The sequence below is a fragment of the Cyprinus carpio genome, chromosome A15 (genome assembly GCF_018340385.1).
Source record: "Cyprinus carpio isolate SPL01 chromosome A15, ASM1834038v1, whole genome shotgun sequence".
NCBI lineage: Eukaryota > Metazoa > Chordata > Actinopteri > Cypriniformes > Cyprinidae > Cyprinus > Cyprinus carpio.
This window is the reverse complement of record NC_056586.1, coordinates 13,885,989-13,905,577: the sequence shown is the minus strand read 5'-3', so window position 1 is coordinate 13,905,577 and position 19,589 is coordinate 13,885,989. Positions and strand designations below refer to the sequence as shown.

The 19,589-nt window shown below is 39.3% G+C and overlaps 1 protein-coding gene across 2 annotated transcripts in view; it reads left to right on the top strand.

Annotated features, from left to right (window-relative positions):
* The window catches only part of LOC109088010 (mediator of RNA polymerase II transcription subunit 13-like), a 31,051-nt gene extending 13,184 nt beyond the window's left edge, over positions 1–17,867 (top strand). The window contains exons 7-30 of one of the 2 annotated variants that reach the window (XM_042771084.1): positions 268–427; positions 545–652; positions 753–1,457; positions 2,586–2,802; positions 2,886–2,916; positions 3,013–3,134; positions 3,963–4,005; positions 5,086–5,279; positions 5,370–5,569; positions 6,639–7,543; positions 9,528–9,695; positions 9,776–9,999; positions 10,390–10,582; positions 10,669–11,014; positions 11,096–11,312; positions 11,394–11,585; positions 13,373–13,596; positions 13,688–13,830; positions 13,911–14,069; positions 14,204–14,347; positions 14,428–14,588; positions 15,231–15,395; positions 15,537–15,637; positions 16,965–17,867. In XM_042771084.1, the coding sequence (XP_042627018.1) occupies positions 268–427; positions 545–652; positions 753–1,457; positions 2,586–2,802; positions 2,886–2,916; positions 3,013–3,134; positions 3,963–4,005; positions 5,086–5,279; positions 5,370–5,569; positions 6,639–7,543; positions 9,528–9,695; positions 9,776–9,999; positions 10,390–10,582; positions 10,669–11,014; positions 11,096–11,312; positions 11,394–11,585; positions 13,373–13,596; positions 13,688–13,830; positions 13,911–14,069; positions 14,204–14,347; positions 14,428–14,588; positions 15,231–15,395; positions 15,537–15,637; positions 16,965–17,097 (5,255 nt within the window). In that variant the 3' untranslated portion in view covers positions 17,098–17,867. Of the gene's footprint in view, positions 1–267; positions 428–544; positions 653–752; positions 1,458–2,585; positions 2,803–2,885; positions 2,917–3,012; positions 3,135–3,962; positions 4,048–5,085; positions 5,280–5,369; positions 5,570–6,638; positions 7,544–9,527; positions 9,696–9,775; positions 10,000–10,389; positions 10,583–10,668; positions 11,015–11,095; positions 11,313–11,393; positions 11,586–13,372; positions 13,597–13,687; positions 13,831–13,910; positions 14,070–14,203; positions 14,348–14,427; positions 14,589–15,230; positions 15,396–15,536; positions 15,638–16,964 lie in introns of both variants that reach the window. The other variant, XM_042771083.1, reaches the window with a different exon arrangement.
* The last annotated feature ends 1,722 nt before the right edge of the window (positions 17,868–19,589 follow it).

The following is a 19,589-nucleotide window of genomic DNA, read 5'->3' as shown; positions in this document are numbered from 1 at the left end:
TTGTAATTGTTTAATTATGTGACTATTAATTTAATGTATTTTTGTCAGCATAATGTGTTTTAATGTCAGTAATTATGGCTGTCGAATGTCTGACTTGACTCTTGGTAATGTATTTTGTACCCGCCCTCAAACACGATTCGACTATCAGTCGAATATCGGCAAGATTCGAAAATTCAAATTTTTTCAAAAAGTTCAGCGTCAAAGCATTGGATTCTCTGTTGCTGTCAAAACATTTAGTTATAATGATTTTTCCCCCCTCTATTGCAGTTTCTCAGCCTGCCCAGAAATGGGTGAAACTCTCAGCTATGTCAGGCGCCTTTAATGTGGACAGCAGCAGTCATCACGGAGGCAAGATCCCCCGCCGGCTAGCCAGCCAAATGGTGGAGCGAGTCTGGCAGGAGTGCAATATTAACCGAGCCCAGAACAAGTATGATTATAAAAGCTACAGCTTAACTGATCAGCCAGAGCAAATTACCTGGCAATGGGAAATTTATTGTGTAAGAACAAAGCAACTTCAGGTGTTTGGTATGGTTTATTTTTCCAGGAGAAAGTTTTCAACCATGTCTAATGGAGTTTGCGAGGAAGAAACGGACAAAGCTTCTGTTTGGGACTTTGTGGAGTCGTCTCAAAGGTCACAGTGCAGTTGCTCAAGGTATTCTCAAGCTGCACATTTGCAACAAATGACATGTAATTAACTAAAATTAATGAATGAAAGCCTGCTGATGACACTGAGCTTTCACTTTTCATTCCAGGTTTAAGAACCAGAAACAGCGGGCATGTAGCACCCCAGGGCATCCTCCATCTGCTGGCCAACCTCCTCAGCCCTCTACCAAACACAAGATGGCGGAGAAGCTGGAGAAAGGAGACAAGCAGCAAAAGAGGCCACAGACGCCCTTCCACCACCGCAGCTCACTGTGTGAAGAACAGCCCAACTTGGAGCAGGGAGATGGTGTTCACAGGCTGTGTCTGCAGGGCCACGAGGACAGCCGCTACCCCAGCCTCCACCACGCTGACGTCACCTCCAGCAAGACCCCAATGCTGCACAGCTCAACTGATGAGATGGCTGGCTCTCCTCAGCCCCCGCCGCTCAGCCCGCACCCTTGTGAGCGCGGAGAGGAGACTGCCGACGGCCTAAAGACTTCCTCCTCACCCTTGCACCAACACTTCTATCCTCCTTCCTCTGAGCCCTGCCTAGTACCCCAGAAACCCCCAGATGATTCTCCATTAGACCCAATGCCTTTACCCTGCCCACCTCCATACCCAGAGTCCCTAGAAGCCACCGTGTACATTGGCTCCGCCATAAACCCCAACGAGGACACAACACATAACCCCTGGAGGTACTTTAGGGTGCCTGGTAGGAAGAATGCAGATTTCCAAACACCTCAGCTTCCTGTGGTCACACTATTCGAGGATGGTAACAGAGCCGGAGGCCAGGATGGTGTTGTGTCAGTTACAGAGTGAGTAGCCTTGTGCACTAAATAGTGATATTGTGACACTAAATACCAACACATTTTCATTTACATTTATGCACTTAGCAGACGCTTTTATCCAAAGCGACTTAGAGTGCATTCAGGCTATACATTGTTTTTTTATCAGTATGTGTGTTCCCTGGGAATTGAACCCACGACCTTTTGAAGAATGCTCTACCACTGAACCACAGGAACACCTCTTCAACTTTGAGAAGTGTGATTGAAAAGTCATTTGGCTTGTTGAACTGAATACCAACAGTTTTCTTTTGGCAGGCAGAATGGATCCTTGTAAAAAATAAAATTGAATTGCTGTTCAAAACATGTCCTTACCTGTTTGAAAAAGGAAGCTTTTCTAACATGCCTGAGAATAGGTTAGCTTTTTAACATCTTAATTACAGACTGTAAGGCAAGTTACGCCTCCATAAAGAACATTTCTTTGGCCCTTTTGTAAGTAATTTTGCTTCAGTGGTTGTCAGTAACATCAGGCAGCTTTGCTGGGTTGTTAGTTGATTGCAGAGGCAGATAAGTTGAATTGGACCCTGTTCCTGGCCCAATTTTCTGGTGCACTCTGTGTGACCTAATAATGTTTTGCTGGAACAGATAAATAGTCTACAGCTGCTGAAAAAATGACCACTGACTATGTCAGCGTCTCTGGAAAGTTTAGCCTCAGGTTTTTGCTACACACTTGATGTTTTGATTTAGTGGCTATGGCAGGCTATAGGACAGGTTTATGACCATTATTATTTATATTATTATATAAAATATATTTAATTGATATATGGAATATTATAATAAAAATATAATAATAAGCATGTTTATGATTTTAAAATGTATTTTTTTTTTAAATTACAAATATATTAAAAAAATTTAATTAACACTTTAAGGTAACAAAGTACTAATTTCTTAAAAAAACTACAGTGATGTGTCTGTATAAATCTTTTAGTACTACTAATATTTAAGTGTCTCATTTTCTCCTGGGTGTTAATTTATTTAGCTATCCATCATGGTAAATACAAACAAATAAATGTCAAAGTAGTATTGGTGTAACTGATTGGTTATTCAGTATTACTTTCTTCCAGTTAGAGGTGTAACATAGTGTGGGGTGTTTTTTTGCAGGTTTATGTCCTCTTCCAAAAGGCCTCTGAAAGTGTCGGAAGAGCTGGTGAAGATGTACGAGCAAAAGAAAAAACAGTATCTCTCTGCAGCTGAGTGCGATGGAGACCAGGAGCATGAATCTGATCCTTATGCTTTTGTGGAAGGAGACGAGGAGTTTACTTTCTCTGATAAAGACAAAAAACCAGGAGCCGAGAGGGAGCCTGGGAAGAAAAATAAGGTCAGACAGTGATTTTCTTAGAAAAATGTTGTGATATCATGTTTCTCAAAGTGAGAAGTCTTATTTATTTATTTTGCCTTTAGAGGGATGATGGCAGTTTGCCATCTTCTGATGGTGAGTATTATTTCCTTACACTTAAATTGATAAAAACTTTTTCATTGTTTCTGAAAATGTTTCTGAGGGTCATCTTGAACACACCTTTTCACACAGATGCCCAGGGGTCAGGTGGCAGTAAACCACTTCCTACCACCAGCTTGATTCATGAGACAGATCTGGTTGTGTCCATTAATGACCTGGACAACCTCTTTAACTCTGACGAGGATGACCTGACGGTTAGTACCCTTATGAACTCACCAGCTAACTGTGAAGTGGATAGTTAGAAGGCTAGCTGTCCTAATTTAAACAAAGCGTAGCATCATAATGAACTGTTTTCTATAACTTTTTGATATGAATCATGCTTTGTGAAGCTCCAGCAGTAATGAATCTGTTGGATACAGTGATATTCATATTGAAGGCAAATTATGGCGCTTTTCCAAAGCATGGTACGGCTCGGTACAGTTCACTTTTGGGTGGTTTTCCACTGGGTACAGTACCTGGTATTTTTTTAGCACCACCTCGGTTGAGGTTCCAAGTGAACCGTAGCGTGACCAAAACGTGACGTGTAAACTCTGCTGATCACTGATTGGCCGGAGAGAATTGTCATTACCTGCATCACTGAACTTGCGACACAAACACAACAGAACTACTAGATTTAAATCCGCACAGCCAGCGAAGGATCGAACGCAACTGGTTTGAACGAGCGCACCTTTTTTTAACGACCAAAAAGTGGCTGTTTCATTGTCTGTTGAGGAAGTACAGACGTTCCTCTCATTGATATCGGGCGATGCGGGATGAAAAAGTTTTTTAGGAGTCACAGAAGTAGAGGCGGTGCAACTATGAGAATAATCCCACCCTCTCTAAAACGATACTAAACTGTAGTGGAAACGCAAACCGAGCCGAGTCGTACCACGTAGTGGAAAAGTGCCATTAGAGACAGCTTTGTTGCTGGATGTCCTGCCTCATTATAAAAACTTGTAGGTGATCATAAAATTCTGTATTTGCTGAACTAGGAGAACAGTAGAGCAATTAAAGTGAGCCTTTCTTTGTCTTACTCCAAACAGCCTGGATCCAGGAGAGCTGCTGGTGTAACAGAGGGAAAATTTGGTAGGAAAGAACCAAAACCTGCAGCGCCAGACCCCCTGCCTTGTATGTGCCTCAATTCATGACCCCTGCTGAATCTGCATCATTACTGATGCATTTGTTATAATAACTGTTATTGGAAGTGTGTGAGCAGTTTGGTTTAAAATGTGTTCATTGAAGTTCATATTATCCGTAGAGAGAGTAGGAATTTTTTACATTATGCTGTTAAATCTGTAGAAATGCTTTATATATACTTGTACCGCATTGGTTATCGGCTGATATTAGAGTGATATTTTTAAAAATATATTTATTTATTATCACACATTTGTTTTTTAAATATATTTTAAAAGTATATTTAAAGATTAAATAAAAAAATAATAATTGGTATCTGATATTGTTCAAGTTCATTTTTTAGCTAATTTCATTTTAAGTTTATTTTTAAAAACAGTAACCTCTAGAAATAACCTCCAGAACAGTAAATTAATTGTAATCTTCAGCAAATCTTAAAAAAAAAAAAAAAAATTGTACATTATAATGTTGTGATGCTTAAATTAACTTGAAAAATACCTATTAAAATTTTCATTAATTGAAATAAAATAGAATAGAAATATTAGAAGACTGAAACATAAAAAACTTAAACATAAAAACAAAAATGAGTTGCTTTGGCAACTAACTGATAAAATGTTGATGTTAAGGTACTAAATTTATTAAAAATAAAACTAAAGTACAATTTCTTTCATTTTAATGTTAATTTTAGTTCTTAAGAGTACTAAAGTTAATATAACTAAGTTACTAAAACTTAATAAATAATAGTAAAATAACACTGCTCGTAACATTTGTTTCCTCAAATTTGCTTTTTATGTTTTTGTTTTTTATTATGAAATGGTATAGGATTTTAATATCTGTGCAATTCTAGAAAAGTCATTACATGGGCTCCTACTAAGAGCTACAGAATCCAAGAGCTACATGTTTTCTCAAACTAAAACCGTTTTAGTGCTGTACAAGTCATCACAGACTGAGACGTTAATGGCAAGCATCTGTTACCTATTTTCTATTTATAGTGCCAAAATTCTGTTCCTTCATTGTGTGTGTTTATTGATCTAGATTCTGCAGACCTGCACCAGATGTTCCCAACCCCTCCATCACTGGAGCAGCACATCATCATGGGCTACTCTCCTATAAACATGGGGAATACAGAGTCAGGGGCTGGCCTCTCTCTTCTGGATGGGGCCATCAGCGGGCATTTCAAGATGGAGGTGGAGGAGGGTTTCTGCAGCCCCAAACCCTCAGAGATTAAGGTAGTACTTAATTACTGCTGCCAATTCCCAGGAATATTTTCATGAAGAGGCATTTTGTGATGCAAGACTGTTTCTTAATTGTATTTTCAGGACTTCTCCTACGTGTTTAAGCAAGAGTCCTGTCAAGCGCTCATCGGCTGCTCCCTTTACGCCCCTCTGAAGATGCTGCCCAGCCATTGTCTGCTTCCCATCAAGCTTCCAGAAGAGTGTGTGTACCGGCCCAGCTGGACAGTCAGCAAACTGGAGATGCTTCATCCGATGGCAGCCATGACCTTCCTCAACAAGGACAGGTGCAACAGCCCAGAAATGAGGGATTTTTCTTCCTCCCTAGCAGATTTTAGTGTTACACAGGGTTGATTGTTATTTTGTAACAAACAAACCTTTAATGAGACATTGAGCAATTCAAGCTTTCATTGGCTTGTTGGCATGTATGGAAGCCTAAAAGGCTTTTAATTGATTGATTTACCTTACTTGGGAGGATGCATATTGAGCAGGTGGTGGTTGATGTAAGTGGGTCAAGTTTTTAACAAGCACATAACACTCTTCTCTGCTGTTTGTGGTCCAAGCAGCTGCCAGCCCAAAATAGCAATTCAGTATTAATGATAGTGCAGCCTTAATTGAGTAATGTGTCCAGAGCATTGATGGCAAGCACACTCAAGTTTTAGAACGTGTACCTGCATCTGTTTTAATGCTGAGATGTTTTTCTGCCACTTCTGAACACCTTATTCAAAACTAAATGCTATTTTGCAATAACTTATGAACTGTTCCCAAGGTGATCTTAGTGAATTTATGAAGTTCGTTCCCACAGGTGAGTTCCCACAGAGTAACAACAGGTGAACTTTCACTTAAACTGTAAGAGAAAGAGAAGACATTGATTCACTGTCATATATATACATATACTGTACATATATATATGTAATGTTTTTCATATTTTATTTTAAGTTATTTTATTTGTAATAATATTTCACATTATTACCGTTTTACTATATTTTTATTTATCAAAAAAATGCAGCCTTGGGGAGCATAAGAGACAGAGCAGACATAAGATGCTTTTATGCTTTTTAAAAGGCTTTTATGCTGAATCTTTACACAGATTTTGGCAGTGAATCACTTTAAATAATTTAAACCGTGAATCAGGAATCGTTTTGGAATTGGATCATGTCTCCCTGAATTGAATTGACTTGATGAGGATTTGAGGAGATGACTAAAGATCCCACTATGTGACAAGCAGAAATCAGCCAACTATGTTTTATCATTTTAAACCAAACAGTCTTATTTCTGTCACACGTTTGGCTTGAAATGCCAGTTGGTTTGATATTTTAGTCGCTATATCTGACACTTTCTCTTCTTCTTCAACAGCAACATCCCTAGTGTAGGAAGTGCAGTTGAGCAGGACCAGAGCTGCACCCCTCAGACACACAACACCTTTATGTCCAACAGCGCCCCGCCCAGCAATTGCGGCGCTGGCATCCTGCCCTCCCCTGCCACCCCTCGAATCTCCGCCCCAACGCCACGGACACCCCGGACCCCACGCACCCCCAGAGGCCCTGCCAGCGTCCAGGGCTCACTGAAATACGAGAACTCTGACCTCTATTCTCCCGCCTCTACACCCTCCACCTGCCGACCTTTAAATTCAGTGGAGCCGGCCACCGTGCCCTCCATCCCGGAAGCTCACAGCCTATACGTCACCCTCATCCTCTCAGAATCGGTCATGAACCTCTTCAAGGACTGCAACTTTGACAGCTGTTGCATCTGTGTCTGCAACATGAACATTACGGGGGCAGATGTGGGCGTCTACATCAGCGATCCCAACATGGACTCTCAGTACTCAAGCATGGACCCCTGCTCTTGCGGTTTTAGCGCGGTCATGAACCGTCGCTATGGAAACGGGGCCGGCCTCTTTCTGGAGGATGAGCTGGACATCATGGGAAGGGGTTCAGATGCTGGACGGGAGACTGAGAAGCACTTTGAAGCTGTACGCGCAGCCTCCCTTCAGATAGGGGCGGCCCTTAAAGAGCAGGTCCCGGATGATCTAATCCTCTTGCTGCAGGACCTGTGCACTAACCCCTTCTCCCCCATCATCAGGCCAGAACATCCCAGCACCAGTCTCAAGACCCCCTTGCGCCTGGAGGAGAGGGACTATTACAGTGATTGCTACTTGGCTCTGGAGCATGGCAGACAGTTCATGGACAACATGTCTGGGGGAAAAGTCGATGAGATGCTGATCAAGAGCTCCTCTTTACACCACTGGGCCAAACGCAACGGTGAGATTTTTTTGTTGTTCTTCTTCTTTTATTTTTACACTGTTCATTCAGTGCAAGGTTTTTAACAGTGGTTCAAAACCAGAAAGCCAGCACCCACCAGGAGGCCACAAGAGGACTAAAAAGAATTGAATAAATTAGCAATATATTTAAACAATTTAACTCTAGTATGAATGCTTAAACGCAAAACACAAGATGTAAACTGAAATTTAGTAATTCAGTAATTGTTGTTTTTAACTTCTAAAGTCACAAAATGAATTGTGGTTCATTCATTTAATATCTGTACCCTCAGGTTCTCTTATTTAAAAAAGTTTGAAAATAAGCAGCTTTTTCAAAATTACAGCATAAATACCAGAAATAGACTTGAATATTGTGTTGGACAAAGGGGGGTCTTTGAGTCTACCACTGCTGTAGAGGTCTGCTACACAACCCAAGCCCAACTGCACCACAGTGGTTTCGGCTTTGAGATTGTTGGATTTTAATTCATATTTAATGGAAAAATATCTTATTATTATTATTATTATTATTATTATTATTATTATTAGTTCAAAACATTAACTTGTTTTGAGCACACTACATCTTTGAGTCAGAACTAAGCATGTAATTCGAGTCAGGTCTTAAAGTCAACATGAAACATGAGTTTACAGTCCAATTTACTGACATAATGTGACCCATTTTGGAATAAAACGGGATATCTAGAGATGATTTTGTTTCCATCAGTAATTAATTAGTTTGTGAAAAGTGTTTTCTATGGTGGTTGGAGAGTAGAATTGAATAAAAAGGACTTGGAGTTGTTCAGTTGTTGGATTTTTTGTTAATTGTTCATATTTAATTTTTTTGTGTATTCATTAATTTATTTATGGGGGAGCTGTTGCAATATTTTCTTTGAAATAACATGAATACATTTACATTAAGTCCAGGAATGTATTAATCTAAATAGGATTAATTTTGATTTGATTTTGGAATCAAAGACCAGTTTAAAGTCACACTGAATTTGAAGTAGCAACAGATCATTTGTTCTGTATTTGTGACGTACATCCAAAAGAAACAGATCATTGGAAAATAAAAAAAATTAGGGCAGGATTTGGTTCAGTCCACTGGTTGTTGATTGGATGAAGGCAGAATAGAATGTGAGCTTAGCAGTCGTTTGCAAGAAAAGGGTGAAATGATCATTGATTATTGAAGAAACGATGGATGGTTTTCAAGCTAAAGTAAAGTAAAAGACCGCTTCTTAAACCAGAGAAGGTGAACGTGTCACCGACAGCAAGTTTAGTTTTACTTTTATTTTTGTTTTCATTTTGTAAAGCTTGTTATCTTTGCTGTTTACCTAACGTTACGCTATGGAGGCACTCTTTTATTTTTTATTTTTTATTTGATTCCTCAGTGTTTGCTTAACATTCTGTAATTTATTTGTCAAACCTCATTTTATTCATTTTTGTTAATAAACGTTTTGTAAGCTAGTTTGTCATTTGTACCCTACAGTTTTATTGTTGTTGTGCTTTTTAATTAAGAATAACATTGAAACCATCTTTTGTTTTAGTCTTAAAAAGTGAAAGGTGTGTATATTTATGTAAGCAAAACAGACAATTATCTTTTCTTGTAAAACATGACAACAAGATCGCAAATTCGAACCTGAAGCCCGACTTATAACATAGCAAAAGAGGAACTACCGTTCACAAAATTCAAATCACAAATAATACTACAGATAAAAAGAACGGGTTGAATGTTAACCACTTAAACTATGATAAAAGTTAATCAGCATGCATTGATTAATCCCACGTTTTAGCTCTAAAAAATAAATAAATAAAAAATATTGCAACCAAATCATGTGCTCGTGCAACCAACTGAGAAAGTTAGTTCGCAAAAGAGCGACCAGTGGGAAGAATGAATCTGGAGCCCTGCTCAAGCTAAATGTGTTAAGCAGTGAATCTGTTTAAATCTAAATCTGGTGTGTTTGTAAAACACTACTGTCTCTGTGTTCTTGCAGCTTTCGATATGAGCATGCTGTTCTCTCAGGATGTGCTGAGGATGCTGCTGTCACTGCAGCCTGTCCTGCAGGACACCATCCAGAAGAAGAGGTCTGTGCGCTCTTGGGGAGTCCAGGGCCCCCTCACCTGGCAGCAGTTCCACAAGATGGCTGGCAGGGGATCGTACGGTAGGCATAACTCAACACACACCATCCTCTGCGTCATTTATAAATGATACAGGCACATTTACACAACTCTTTTCTCTCAGGCACAGATGAATCTCCAGAGCCCCTCCCCATTCCCACCTTATTGGTAGGTTACGAGTATGACTATGTGGTGCTGTCTCCTTTTGCTCTGCCATACTGGGAGAAGCTTCTGTTAGACCCGTACAGCTCTCAGCGGGATATCGAATATATGGTGGTGTGTCCCGACAACGAAGCCCTGCTTAATGGAGCCAAAACTTTCTTCAGAGACTTGACAGCTATATATGAGGTTAGATTTTGCTAAAGAACTAATGAATTATGCATAATAATATGTATTATGTCCAACTTTATCCTCATTTGAATTGTACACTTGCATAAAAAAAAAATACTATATAGGAAATCTCAAGTGCCTAAGTTATTTCATTGCAAGATTGGGGAAAAAAAACAACAACATATATATAGCAAGTCTCAACCACCTGATTTTGCTTTGTTGTAAAATTAAACAACTATATTATCGGCCAGCTCTTTATATGAAGTTGGATATATAAGTATTTACAACTCTATCCACATACAGTATACCTGAGTAGGCATTAAGATGTTATATTAAGATGTTATGAAGATGTTTGTAAAAAGCACTATACAAATAAAATTGACATGATGGTTTATTGTTGTTCAACAGTCGTGTCGGCTCGGTCAGCACAAGCCCATCGCTAAGTCTCATGCTGATGGCATTGTGACGGTGAGTGATACTGGAGCCAAACCTCTCCCGGATCAGACTCTCACTGACTGGCTCTCAAAAACCATAAACAGCAGCAGCAGCGAGGCGTTTAACAAACTCAAACTCTACGCACAAGTGTGCTGTCACGACTTGGGTATGTACAGAAACAAATTAAAATTTCTTCGATGTTGTGCGGACAAGGTAAATCTAACAGTCTTTAAATATTTCTTATCTCTTTAGCGTCCATTCTGGCATCCCAGTCTTTGGACAGCTCACTGCCTTCCCAGCGAAACCCGACCAGCTCTACACACACTTCCAGCTCTGGTAGCCCCGTAACAGCCGCTCAGAGCACCACCCCATCTACCAACAGCACCTCCAACACTAACACCACCACCACATCCACGCCTTCTTCCTCTTCCTCCTGCTCTCAGGGCATAGGCACCATGCCATCTTCCAAGCCCAATTCACTGCCTCCTTTTGGAGGCTTGCAGTCCAGCCAGCCGACTGGTGGTCAGAGTGCAGGGACTCTGGGTGACGGCACGTCGGCCACCAACCAACCTCAGGTCCAGTCTGAGCCCGCAGAGAGGTACCACCTTTCACATCCAAACAATCATGTTACTGATTCTCTCAGATGTGATCTCTGATCCTTAATTTATCTGTGTTTCAGCACAATGGAGAGAGAGAAGGTGGGGGTGCCGACTGATGGAGACTCCCACGCCGTCACCTATCCTCCTTCTATAGTGATCTACATCGTAAATCCATTCAGCTATGAGGAGACAGGCCAAGGCGGCAATTCTAGCGTGTGGACGATGGGTCTTCTTCGCTGTTATCTAGAGATGCTTCAGACTCTTCCTCCTCACATCAGGAATGCTGTATATGTCCAAGTAAGAATCCATCTGATCCGTGCTTTCTAAGAAATGTCACATTACTTGGAACTAAACAGCCTGTTTTTTTTTTTCTGCCAGATTATACCCAGCCAGTACTTGCTGCAGCCGGTCTGGAGTGAGGAGCGCCATATATACGCACAGCACCTGAAGTCTCTGGCTTTCTCAGTTTACACTCAGTGCAGACGGCGTCTGCCAACCTCCACTAATGTCAAAACGCTAACGGGCTTCGGCCCTGGCCTGGCCATTGACACTGCACTACAGAGCAAAGAGGTACTCCTAATAATTGGCAATATATTAGGCAAAGGGTTTTCAATTTCAATTTCAAATACATATCGATACAGATTTACCAATTTTGTTTTTTATTTCTGTTTCTTTCATTATTTTTTTTTTTACAAAGTTTTATATATTATAATTAGGGCTGTCAACGTTTATGCGTTAACGTATACGATTAATTTGAACACAATTAACGCAAAATTACTGAAGCACAATTTCTGTTCTAACCCTTTAACCCAATTTTGCATCTCTGCTTGCAATCAGATCATTTTAAGCCGCAAAACTCCGGGAAAGTTTTCACTCCAATGATCCAAAAAGCAAATGCATTCAAACAATCCGTCCAAAACAGCGCTAATATAAAGGAAACCAGGCTGATTACATCAGAGATTGCAGAGAGAACAGAGACCTGAGTTGCGTTTTCAGTGAATTATTCATTCCAGTGTGTTTCGCTTTTAAACACGAGCTCTGTCATATTCTGTGATTGTCTCTGAAGAGCGCGAGCCCTTGCACATTGTGCTGTTTGAAGTACAGACTAAACAGATTGTCCACACAACACATGCAAACTATGTTTTCTCAACTGGATAACCAGTCTCGCTAGTAAAGTTCTGATGGATGAAGACTGCAATCAAGGTAAAGACGATTGCGGTGGCGTACAGGAGTTGTACAGTAAGCACGCATGAGTCTTTTATAATAATGTGTGTATGAGTGCTCTTGATGCACTGATTGCAAATTGTATTTATGCACAGGCACAGCCATTTGCAAACATTCACACTTTCCACACACATTCAATAATGGTTTGATCCGTCATGTGTATGTTGCTGTGTTTAGTTATTCTGAAAGGAACCTTGTACTGTAGTAGATATATGCAGTCAGCAGGCGGTTGGTTTAGGGGTTTTTTTGGCATCACCATGTGGTCCTGTTCAGTATCGGAACTTGACTTCTCTAAAATATAAAAAAAGCTATTTGCTGTTGCACTGTACACATACTATGCCTATCTGCTTTTTTCTTTTTCATATTCACCCGGAAATGAAAAATACCCCATGATTTACTCATTCTTAAGCCATCCTAGGTGTATATGACTTTCTTCTTTGAGACGAATACAAATATTTTTAAACATGTACTTGCTTTTCCAATCTTTATAATGACAGTGAATGGTGGTCAAGATTTTGAAACAAAATAAAGTGCATCCATTCATAATGAAAAGTACTCCACATATACTCCAGTTAATAAATACCTAAAAAATCAAAAAAATTAATCTCTATAGAAAAATATCCATATTTAAAACTTTATTAACTGTAATCTCTAGCTTCCAATAACTATTGTACGCGCATTCACTAGAGTGCCGTTCCAGCGTATAAAATAGGACGTCACTGCCATTATAAAGCTTGAAAGAGCCAGGACATTTTTTAATATAACACAGATTGAATTCTTTTGAAAAAAGAAAGCCATATACACCTAGGATGGCTTGAGGGTGAGTAAACTATCCCTTTAAGGAACAAAAACTCTTTTCAAAATTGATAATAATAAAAGATGTGTCTTGAGCTTTCAACCAGAAGTGTATAGCTGCCTTTGTTTTAAAATGGGGTGTTTCACAAAGGGAACATCTAATTTTGGGGTCTGTGGCATCAAAAAATAAGGCAGTTGATGGCAGGAAATTCAACATGAGACACAAATAATTTTCCTGGAACAACAGCCATTTTGCAGTTTTTATAGATACAAAAATATTAAGAAATAGAATTGTGTATATATCATACTATTGACCTCTTGGTCCTTGTCCTCCTCAGAGACCAGAGTGTTTACATCTCTACGCACCACCGTTCGTCTTGGCACCAGTGAAGGACAAGCAGACAGAGCTGGGTGAGACTTTTGGAGAGGCTGCCCAGAAATACAACGTGCTGTTTGTGGCCTACTGCCTGTCACATGACCAAAGGTGGCTCCTGGCTTCATGCACAGACCAGTACGGAGAGCTGCTGGAAACCTGCGTCATCAGCATTGACGTACCCAACCGGTGAGCACTCAAGAGTTGGTCTTCGATTGGCTTCGTTTGCTCCAGCCCAGGCCTCTGTTTATGACTGGGGTGTTTGTGTGTTTTCACACAGAGCTCGGAGGAAAAAGGGCTCTGCACGACGGCAGGGCCTTCAGAAGCTTTGGGAATGGTGCCTGGGTCTCGTACAGATGACCTCACTTCCTTGGCGCATTGTGATTGGCCGGCTCGGAAGGATAGGTCACGGGGAATTACGTGGTAGGTATCGCAATTATTCAAATTGTTTGGCATCATGTGCCCTTTGCTATTGATCTAACTGCTGTTTTTGCTCCAATCAGATTGGAGTATTATGTTGAGTAGGCGAAACTTACAGTCTCTCAGCAGACGACTGAAGGAGATGTGCAGGATGTGCGGCATCTCTGCCGCAGACAGTCCCAGCATACTCAGTACCTGTTTAGTCGCCATGGAACCACAGGCATCCTTTGTCATCATGCCAGGTAATTAATGTGGCGCTTTCGCACAGAGCGGTTGTTCTGCATTTGGCTGTACTTTGTCTTTCAGACCTTTAGAAACTTCTGATGATTATTTGATGAAAGTTCATGATTTCTTTTCCTTTTCTTTCTCTCCATAGACTCCGTGTCCACTGGCTCCGTGTTTGGCCGCAGCACGACCCTGAACATGCAGTCACAGTTAAACACTCCTCAGGACACCTCCTGCACTCACATCCTCGTGTTCCCCACTTCTGCCGGCCTCCAGGCCTTTAATCCCAACAACGGTCAGACACTTTCACATCCACCCCACCGAACACTTATTGTGTTTATAGCAGGCTAACATAAGTTCTCATTGTGTTTGCAGATGTCACAGATGGAATGGGCGGCATGGATGGGATCTTAGACCTGCTGTCAGAGAATGACCTGGTTGATCCTGATCTCATTAACATCCTACCCAACTCTCCCACCACCTCCCCAGTACACTCGCCTGGCTCACATTACCACCACGGAGGAGACGGAAGCAAGGTAAACTGATTTGCTCTGTCCTTCTGAAGAATTTCTGCATACAATACCAGTCAAGAAGTCACCTATGCTCGATAAGGCTGCATTTATTTGTTAAAAATACAGTAAAAGAGTAATATTGTGAAATATTGTTACAATTTCTTATTAGATTTATTTGAATATATTTTCAAATGCAATTTATTCCTGTGAAGTGAAGCTAAATTTTCAGCATCATTACTCCAGTCTTCAGTTTCACGTGATTCTTCAGAAATCATTCTTAAATAATGATTTGGTGCTCAAGAAACATTTCTTATTTTTATCAGTATTGATAACAGTTTTGTTGCTTAATATTTTTGTGGAAACACTTTTTTGATGAATAGAAAGTTTAAGAGCAGCATTTATTTGAAATCTTTCAAATAAACTGTTCAGTTTATTGCATTTTTGCTGAATAAAAGTGTTACTTTTTTTTTTTTTTTTTTTTTTTTTTTAATGGTGTGCTCAATATCTTGTATATCTCTGAATATCTCAATATCAGAAACTAAGTTTAGGAGTAATGAGAAATTATTTTGAATTGTATCCATACTTTTACACAACTGTTTTAAGTGGCTGAAATCATTTCTCAAAGCTGTGAATTCACCCTCTCACTGTCTCTCTCCCCGTCCTCAGGGCCAGAGCACAGACAGGATGGAGTCTCACGACGAGTCTCCCAACATCCTCCAGCAGCCCATGGCTCTGGGCTACTTTGTGTCGACGGCTAAAGCTGGCCCACTGCCTGACTGGTTCTGGTCCTCCTGCCCACAGGCAAAGAACCAATGTCCACTTTTCCTGAAGGTAAGCTGCTCAGTAAATGTAATAATCAGTTCACTATAGAGATACATTACAGCTTTATTGTCCAAATCATGTTTCACAAGCTAATCTATTTAACAGAGCTGCAAAAGTGTCATATAATGAATGTTTCTGTCTTCCTGTTAGGCTTCTCTGCACCTTAATGTTTCATCAGTGCAGTCAGATGAGTTGCTGCACAGTAAACACACACACCCTCTGGACTCCAGCCATACCTCAGATGTGCTCAGGTATCAGCTGGACCCCTTACAGCCACTCTTCCCTATATCCCATGTCTCTAATATATTTCTGTTCATTTATAAAAAATTCCCACATGGTGTAACACTCATTTTTCATACTTGTTGGAGCTTTGATAATTCAAGATTACAAGGATTGCAGCTGATTTATGAACCATCCCAGACTGGATTTGATTTATGAATAAACTGGCTTCCAAAAAAAGTATTTTGTTTAAAGGCATCAGAACACCATTTATTTAAAGATATAGTTCACCCACAGTCATCATTTACTCCACCTCATGTGGTTTCAAACCAACAAGACATTCACTCATGCAAACACAAATGAAGATATTTTTAATGAAACCTATGATTTCAGTCCCTTCATTAAAAATTTAATTCTAGCAAAATGTTGCAGCTTAAAACATTTTCATAAAGACATCCATATGAATCAAGCAGTTAGTCCAAGTCTTCTGAGAAGACATGAACATGACATTCTAAGGAGACATGACATTTTTAGCATTTTTAATTTAGATATGTTAATGTAACTACATTTAAATAGTTTTAAGATTTATTGGGGCCCCTCTGGAAGTTTGTAGAGGCCCATTGTTGAGAACCGCTGCTTCAAATAATGAACAATTAAGGCCTCTAATCACAAATCTCATCTAATGTGGTCAACAGAGGCTCAATGGATGTAGATTGATCAGTGAAAAAGTCTAAATTAAATCGCTTTAGAAAGAGAATGTGTCTCTTAAACCACTTGTTTCATATGGATTACTTTTGACAACGTTTTAATGAAATGGACTTTTAATGAAGGTTTCATTTGTGCAAAAAAATAAATAAAATTAGGCCTACATTTAAAGGGATAGCTCACCTAAATTTTTCACAGTGAACAGATTTATGCTGATTCTAAGCAATTTGAATAAATGCATATTGAAAATATGAAGTTACATTTTCAAAATGCATTTATTCAAATGTCTTAGAATCAATGCAATTAAATAGATGCAAATAGTAAATAGCATTATGCTATATATATATATTTTTTTTTGGTTGAGTGAAGAAATCCTATGACTGACAAAAATACATCACATTAAGTTTGTTTGTTTATGGTAAAATTGTGGAATCCAAATGGATGGAAAGTTTATACGCAATTCAGATACATAAATCTTAAATTTATGCCTAAATATTTTTTGTGTGTTTTGAAAATGAGAGCAAGAGTTGTGCATTTGGAATGACATGATGTCTAATTAATGAAATAATTATCTTTTTTTAGATGAACTATCTATCCACTTTTTCAAATTATATATGTGTATATGGATTTCTCACACATTTTTTCTTTTTGCAGATTTGTGCTGGAACAATATAACGCCCTGTCATGGCTTACCTGTGACCCAGCGACTCAGGACCGGCGCTCTTGTCTGCCCGTGCACTTTGTTGTGCTCAACCAAATGTACAACTTAATAATGAACATGCTCTAACCAACGAGGGGTTCTGCACAACTGTTGCCATGATTTCTCCCAACAGACCCTGCAGAGACACAGCATCACTGCACTGCACTGCCACCGCAGGCCTCCACGCTGTGGACACGGCTGGGCAAACCAACTTCAGACAGATCAGACAGCGCACTTACGGCAAGGCCAGGCTGCCCAGTTCATGCCAAGTGTCCATCTCACAACAACTGGAGGGAAGGAAACTAGTCCATCTCAGTGGACTCAAGTCCTGATAATGGCCTGAAAGTGCAGTTTGGGTCAGGTTTTATCCAGTTGAAATGCCTGCATATATCTTATTTATTGTATGTTTTTAAATGTGTAATTTCTTAATCTTTTATATTATATAAAGACAGGAAGCTGCATATTGCCTTCCTAAATGAATTGAAAATGGTTTGTCATGTATGTAATTGTCTTAATTACAGAACCGACAAGTGAATTTGCTGTTGGTTACTTTTAGAGGAATATTTAGAGAAATATTTTCTCCACAATTTTTACTGTCACAGTGTACAGATGAAGTATACAGGAGCTCACGTTCTTACCTTTGTGTGGTGGGGACTTTAAGATAGGCTGTAGCTACAGAATTCCTGTACAGCAATTTAATGTGTTCAAATAAGAGGACAAGAGGTACATTGTCGGATTATATATTTTATATCAAAAATTTAGAAAATTGTGTGTGTATATAAATGTGTACATACAATTGTGTGCCGCTATGGATGGTGCAGCTAATGTTTTAGGAATAAAGTGTGTAAAACCTGAAACCTGTGGTCATCATTGCACATCCTGCTTGATTTTGAACTTACTGTATATCTTGGGTTTCTAAGGAAAAAATGAGAAACCATGTTGCAGGAGGTTTCATCATACTCTCCAGATATGATAAGCCCTCGAGGGAGAAACTGCTGTGTATTTATTCTTCTCAAATCCCTGTGAAATGACAAGGTGCTATTCTCATCAGGCCTGTTTGCGTGTCCTGGCGACTGGTTTTGCATATGCGCTCGTTTCCTGATGGAGCTGAACCAGAGGCTGAGCTGTGCATGTGTTGTGTTAGCAGTATTGTAACTGTTCATTGAGATACTGGGCACTGCATCACACACTATATTTTCATCACTACTCTTGACATGATGGTTATGGCTCTTGAGGAATTATAATTTTTTTTTCCTGATTCTCTCAGAGACATGTACCAGTCATATGTGCTACTGCTGATAAAATACCTTCATCTGTAGTGTCAAAATATTTTCATTTTGTTCTGCATTCTGTCTTGGAAATTGCTTTTTCTCTCTTTCTCTCTCTCTCCGTTTTACTTAAGGCACTTATATTGTCCCAGGTCTTGATTTTTATTAAAACTAACAATTTTCATTTTTGTTTTCATGCAATAAGGTTACATTAAAATTGGAAACTTTTTATTATGCCTCATGATTTATTTTTGCTATTTAATGCGTCCAGATTTTACTGCTTTACCTTTAAGTCTTCCAAGTCTTAAAACATTGGGAATGTATTCTTAAAAAGGTAAAAATAAAGGCAAGCAACTGTGTGAAAATTCATGTCAGTTTGAGAGGTCGTGTCATTTTCATCACAACCAAAGATTCTGCCCCAATAAATGTTTTTATAACCGTCATTTACTTTAATCTTTTAATTAAAGTCCAAAAGTGTACACAAGTGTAAACTCCCAAGCTGCATATTGAATAATGCATAGTGTTAATATTGCTATGTAGTATAGTATACAACCCGAACAAAAACTAATTGAACCGAATATGAGAGATTATTACATTATATATGTTTACATTACAGAACAATCGCTTTTCATATTCTTCATTCATTTGTCCCTTTGGATAAAAGTATCTAATTCAACAACAACAAAAAGTGTTACAGAACAACGTCCCAACAACAAAGAGATTAAAAACATTTTAGTATTTTTTATTTTGCAGTTAAAATGCTTGACAGTAGTAAAAATAAGTTTAAATCAATAACGATTTTATATATCCTGTTGATAATATGCTTACCATTAAAAAATTCCAAAAAAAGTAAATGTTTCGAATCGTGAAGGATATTTCATCCCGCAGCTGTATGTGTCCAGCAGCAGGTGGAGCTGTCGCGCTTTCATAACATCCTGAAGCCGCTGAAGAAGAACTTCTACCTTTCAGGTGGACAAAAACAAAGCTCATGCTTGCTCTATCGTCTATCTGAGCAGTGCAAGTAGGCTACATCTACAACATACATTTATTTACTTTATTTTAAGTGCTTCAGCCAATGTAGCAAACCTTTAACCTCTGCAATCCTATTCTGAAATATTTCCATATACTCATGAATCATGTCTTTCAGCATTTTTTATGGCTGATTTTAACATCATCAGCAGTTGAGTGCAGCATTTTCTCCCTTCAGACCGCTGACAGTTGAGATGACCCGAGAGGATGGAGGATATCGACTGAGTGTCACAGCAGACTGCTTGGACTAAACCTGTTAGGCCTTTAATAGCCAAGTCCATG